Source organism: Etheostoma spectabile, chromosome 2 (genome assembly GCF_008692095.1).
Source record: "Etheostoma spectabile isolate EspeVRDwgs_2016 chromosome 2, UIUC_Espe_1.0, whole genome shotgun sequence".
Classification (NCBI taxonomy): domain Eukaryota; kingdom Metazoa; phylum Chordata; class Actinopteri; order Perciformes; family Percidae; genus Etheostoma; species Etheostoma spectabile.
In genome coordinates this window covers 25,533,351-25,539,585 of record NC_045734.1, presented here as the reverse complement: position 1 = coordinate 25,539,585, position 6,235 = coordinate 25,533,351, and the positions used below count along the sequence as shown (strand labels likewise).

At 48.6% G+C, this 6,235-nt stretch overlaps 1 protein-coding gene across 1 annotated transcript; it reads left to right on the top strand.

Moving 5' to 3' along the window:
• Positions 1-483: 483 nt before the first annotated feature.
• LOC116702142 (leucine-rich repeat extensin-like protein 5) lies at positions 484-2,157 on the top strand. The gene is made up of 3 exons (XM_032536287.1): positions 484-643; positions 1,090-1,444; positions 1,776-2,157. Exons 1-3 carry the CDS (start codon positions 484-486, stop codon positions 2,155-2,157), a joined length of 897 nt encoding a protein of 298 aa, XP_032392178.1.
• Positions 2,158-6,235: the final 4,078 nt, after the last annotated feature.

Genomic DNA, 6,235 nt, shown 5'->3' with positions numbered 1-6,235 from the left:
AAAAAGTCTTGAAATTACTCAAACGATAGTGGATATTCAAAAAAATTCCAGTGATTTAATATTTTGAAAACTAATCACAATCATTTGCAGCTCCACATTGAGTCAGTATAATTAAACCCTGCAGCGCATATTTTTTTTGGGGGGGCAAGCAGCTCAGTCCATAGGGAGTTTGGGTTTGGGACCCGAGGCCACTGGTTCAAGTCCCCGTCATGGACCAAAATATGGAGTAGTAGTGGGATTGGTGACATTCACCTCCTGGGCACTGCAGTGTGCGTGTTTTCAAGGCACCGTACCCCAAACGATTTCAGGGCGCTGGTTCAGCTGGCAAGCCCACTCACTCGACCTCTCCATTAGTGGCGTATAGATCTGAGTGTGTTGGGTGTAATTCAGGGACTGTTTGTAAACAACAAGTGTGGGCACAGAGTGTAAATTGTTAATTCCCCTAGGGTCTCAATAACGATTAAAAAATTAAAAAATCGACAGATGTTCTTAAGCAAACTCTCGTGCCCCCCTTCACCGCTGGTCAACCAAGGCTACCTGAGTCCCCTTCCACCTCTGGTCAAACCAAGGCACCTGAGCTCCCCTTCACCTCTGTCCATAGTCAACGCCGGCACCGGGGGGCCTGAGTCCCCTTCCACCTCTGGTAAACCCCGGCACCCCTGAAGTCCCGCCTTCACCTCCTGGTCCATCTTTCAACCCTGGCACCTGGAGGTCCCTTCCACTCTGGTGCTAGTCCCCAACCCGCACCCGGGAGCTCCTTCCACCTCTGGTCATCGTCAACCCCGGCACCCTGAGCTCCCCTTCCACCTCTGGTCATATCAACCCCGGCACCTGAGTCCCCTTCCACCTTGGTCAACCCCGGTCACCCTGAGTCCCATCCACCTTGTCATATGTCGCAACCCGGCACCCTGAGTCCCCTTCCACCTCTGGTCATGCTTCACCCAGCACCCTGAGTCCACCTTCCCCTCTGGTCATCGTCAACCCCGGCAACCCTGAGTCCCCTTCCACCTCTGTCAAACTCCGGCACACCTGATCCCTTCCACCTCGGTTCAACACCCGCACCCTGAGTCCCTTCCACCTCTGGTCTAGTACACCCGGACCCTGAGTCCCCTTACACCTCTGGTCATCGTTCAACCCCGTGCCACCCTGAGTCCCCTTCCACCTATGGTCATAGTCAACCCCGCACCCTGAGTCCCCTTCCACTCTGGTCAACCCCGCACCCTGAGTCCCCTTCCACCTCTGGTCATAGTCAACCCCCGGCACCCCTGAGTTCCCCTCCACCTCTTGTCATCGTTCAAACACCCGGCGCCCGAGAAGTACCCCTTCCATCTGGTCATAGTCAACCCCGGCACCCTGAGTCCCCTTCCCCTCGGGTCAACCCCGGCACCCTGAGTCCCTTTCCACCTCTGGTCAACCCGGCACCTGAGTCACCTTCCACACTCTGGTCAACCCCGGCACCGCTGAGGTCCCTTCCCCTCTGGCAACCCGTCACTGTCCCCTTCCCCTTGGTCACTTCAACACGGCGCCCCGAAATCCGACCATTCCCCTGGTCATAGGCAACCGGCACCCTGAGTCCCCTTCACCTATGGTCATCTTCAACCCCACACCCTGAGTCACACCCTTGCATCGCACCTCGGCCGGTCCTCACTCTGCAACCCCGCAACCCTGAGTCCCCTTCAAACCTACTGGTCAACCCCCGGCAACCCGGGATGAGTCCCCTTCACCTCTGGGTCATGCACCGGCACCCTGATCGCCCGTCCACCTCTGGATCATAGTCCACCGCACCCTGAGTCCCCTTTCCACCTCTGGTCATCTTCAACAGCCCCGGCCCTCACCTTGCAGCCCCCCCACCCGTCCCCTTCCACCTCTGGTCCAACCCGGCACCCTGATCCCCTTCACACCTCTGGTCAACCCCGGCACCCTGAGACTTCCCCTTACCCATCTGTCATAGTAACCGGCACCCTGAGTCCCCTTTCCACCCTGGTAATCGTCAACCCCGGCCCAGTGAGTCCCCTTTCCCTCTGGTCTAGTCAACCCGGCACCCTGGTCCCCTTCCACCTCCTGGTCAAAAACCGGCACCCTGAGTCCCCTTCCACCTGCTGGTTCAACCCCGGCACCCGAGTCCCCTTCCACCTGTGGATCAACCCGGCACCCTGAGGTCCCCTTCCACCTCTGGTTCAACCCCGGCACCCTGAGTCACCCTATCCACCTCTGGTCCATCTTCAACACCGGCACCCCTGAATCCCCTTACCACCTCTGGTCATAGTCACCCGCACCCTGATCCCTCTTCCACCTACTGGGCACTCTTCAACCCCAGCACCCTGAGTCCCCTCCAACTCTGGTCATCGTCAACCCCGGCACCCTGATACCCTTCCACCTCTGGTCAACCCCGGCACCCTGGTCCCCTTACCACCTCTGGTCCCCCGTCAACCCTGAGTCCCCTTCCCCTCTAGTCAACCCGGTCACCTGAGTCCCCTACACCTCTTGTCAACCTGGCACAATAATCCCCATTCACACTCTATGTCAACCGCTGCACCCTAAGTCCCCTTCAGCAGACAGCTCCTCTTAGGTCTTTGGGTTTTTCCTTCTCCCCATCACACATGTCCTAGGTCATTCGGGGGGAGTGTCTTGGCTTCATAGTTAAGCTGATACGTTACCAATAAATCTTTGCATATTGCCAACAAAGTCTCTCCGGATGAAATACTGGAAGCAGGAGCACCTATGCTAATTAAGGTCTGCGGATTTTGATGCGTGTCATGACTCTATGGGTGTGCTGGTACAGTTTAGACTTTCTGGTGTGATTACTTCCCATTTGCAGAGGGTTCGGGGATGAAGTTAACGGCTTGTGTGCAGCTAGCTCATTGTGAATGTGTGGAAGGTCGATTTCATGCAAACGTGGGAGGATATACGGTACGAATCAGCTCAGGTTCACTTTAATGTCTGTCATGCCTGAGGGAGAGAAGAGAGAGAGAGAGGAGAGAGAGAGAGAGGGTGTGTGTGTGTTGTTGTGTTGTGTTGTTGTATAGGTGGATGTACATGCAGGGCGGTGTTGTATGGTATGTACATTATGTCATCTGTACAAAATGTGTTGTGCCATGGATGTGACTTTTTGGCTTGTTTTCACATCCTTGTACTTTGTTTTTAAGATTTTTTTTTTTTTGGGGGGGGGCTTTTTTGGCCTTTATTTGACAGGACCAGCTGAAGACGTGAAAGGGGAGATAGTAGGGTTGGGATATTCTGGATTTTAACCCATTCTGAATACCAATCCAATTCTCTTTTCCGATGCCGTTTCTTATCATCCTCTCGTTCTGATCCTTTGAGAGGGTAGTTGAAAACGGTCAACAGGCCTATTTCACAAAGAAGAGGAAAAGTTTATTTTGATTTCAGTGTGTTTGCAGTTTTGCGGGGCTTTTTCGAGAGGGTAAAAATAAAGCACCCACACTATAGCGCTGCTTAACTGTCTCCGACTGCACACAACAAGTGCCTGGCTACTCGGAAAAACAAAACTCGCGGGGCATGAATAAATTATGGAAGCGAAGATGATTTGAAACCAAATCTCGACGTCAACTACGATTCTACTGAAATTGTATTTTTGAAACCGATTTCCAAGTAAGGAATCGTTCTTGATCCCAATCCCAGGAGAGAAAGGGAAAATGCACGCATCAAAGGGCCCTGGTGCGGAGTCAACCCGCGCCGCTGCCGTCAATGACTGAACCTCGATATATCTGGGCGTGCACCTCGACCAGCATGAGCTATTCCGGCAACCCTTGGGTGTGTGACTTGTCTCTGTATCTGCATATGAAAAAGATGCAATGTACAAACCAATATAACATTTTACGTTTTAATTTTGTAGTATTTTGTAAGATATTTTTGCTGTCAATGCAGGGCCTAGCAACGGGAGAAGGAAGGCCACGACTAATGCGGAAAAAAAGGGTGGGATCTGGCCCTGAATGAAAACGGGCTGCTTGCCAAGCCCTAAACATCTGTTTTGGTGATTTTCGGTTTTCAACTCTCAGGATTGCATGCTTTCAAGGGTTTTCATCTTGACTGGATCACCTGAACAAGGACACAACGTCAATGACAAAAAGCTCTTTTCTTAAGACTTTACTTTAAAGTCTACGCTACAGTGACTCTGTTGGTGAAAACATGACACGGTCATGACACAAGTCCTGCCACTGCCCAGAAGTGACGCTTAAGAATCCAGCAATAGTTCATTAAAGGTTAAGACTTTATGTATAAGTCAGACACGTCATGACAGGTGTCATGTCACTCTTATGTAGATCCCTCAAGTAAGTGATTTTTTTTCCTATTTAAAACTCAACGTTGGAAATGGGGAGGAAACGGTTTAAAACAGACACACCCACTGGCAACTAAATACATTACTGTGTTTGCATCCAACTGTGATTGTGTCAGATGCGGTCCAACGCTCTCTCAGTGGAAACTCTTCAACTGATCCTCGCTCCTCCAGGGGTACTATAAGCCGAGCGCTACAAGGTGATCACAAGACCTGAGCATGCATGCTTCACGTAACAGGTTCCATCAATGACCTCGGGCGTTTGTTCGCCATCGACAAAGCACCATTGTATTGGATGGTGCTCCAGGCACAATGTGGGGGTTGGGGGGGGTCAAACAGAGCCTATTACCTGCAACAAACTGGATTCACAGACTACATGTGAACGGCTGGCCTGCCTTCTCTTCACACTGGAAGAGATGAGCATATTTAAAGCGATGTTTGTGCAGAGCTTCTCAAGAAATGACGAAGAACCATGCAACCATGCTGTGCCCTGATTGACATACAACTTTGGGTCCGTTTGTTCAGCTAAGATAGTACTAATTCTATCACTTTCAGACCTTTAATTGCTGATAAAGTGAAAGCAGTTGTCGTTACAAGGATTCCAAATATTCCACTAATACTACTATGCTGTCTTTGCATTAAATTGAATGTATGGCTTAACCTTGTGGTTGGCTTCACATTCCGGGACCCTCTCGTATCCCCCGGGTCAAACTGACCCGTGTTTTATTTTTCTAATAATTTTTTCTTCATAATCTATTAACAAATATTGCTTAATCTCTGTTCAAACAGCCTGAGATAACACATTGTTCGGAATGCATCCGTCTCTATAGAACACAATTCAAAAATGGAAAGTGGGGATCGTTTTGTTCATAAGGTTATATTCAATGTTAAAAAATCCACTATGTGACCATTTCTTATCTTGAAAAAAGGGTCAATCTCGCCAACTGTTCTGAATTGAGTAAGAATACAGTTTATCACAGGAAATAAGGAAAGGACGTTTGTGGTTTTCAGGTTCCTTTAGAAACAAATGTAACTTGGACCCCTTTTATTCTTCTCTATATCATAATCAAGTCAAGGGTAAATAAAGGTCCTCAAACAAAAGCAAAATTTACAGAAATCAGAACGGTCTTTTAAAAAGCATTAAAATACGATTTCTAGTGTAGTTTTTATGATAGAGAAAAACCACGTTTATGGTTTGGTAACATTTCATTAACTCTGGTGCAACGGTGAAGGCCATTTACATTTTCCAAGAGTTTCTTAAACTACTCTCCAAAAATGACGAAACGCAAAGTATATTTTGCCCCTTTGGTGTGGCTTTGAACACACAACCGGGTTGGCGACGCCCAGAATTATAAGCAAACTTGTTGTTCTAACAAGGTCCTTGGAACTTTGAGTGGCTCTAGTCAAGAATACTTGTCAGGTATTAGTCCCGCATGCCAAAGTCTGATCAATGGGGAAGAGTGGGTACGATTAAGAAGAGTCCACCATGTGTCAACGGAACTTCACTCAGAAACACAGTGGGTAAACGTCATTTATCTATTAGCTTTAGTGGGGAAGTGGAACTCATCCAAATTTCACACAGCAAGCACGAATTTTATTGAAGCACTAATTGTCTTTGCGATGACTTAAAAGTGAATAGTTTATGTATCTCATCCACAACACAGGGGAGGTGGTCGCTTCGATGAGATGGGCTGGTTAAACGCCCGGGAGAAAACGGCTCTCTTTGAAGCTGGATGGGAAGGATCAATTCTGTTCATTTTGCTTGAAGATTGAAACCATTTGCTTCTCCACTTAAACAGCTATTGGGACAAATATAAACTTTCATGAAAAAAAGCGGACACTTCACACATGTGTGTGTTGTTGGTATTTCTTCATATTGTATATCATTGGTATTTTGTGCCAAAGTCTTAGGCAGGTTTGGAAAACTGTTGAAACTAAGAT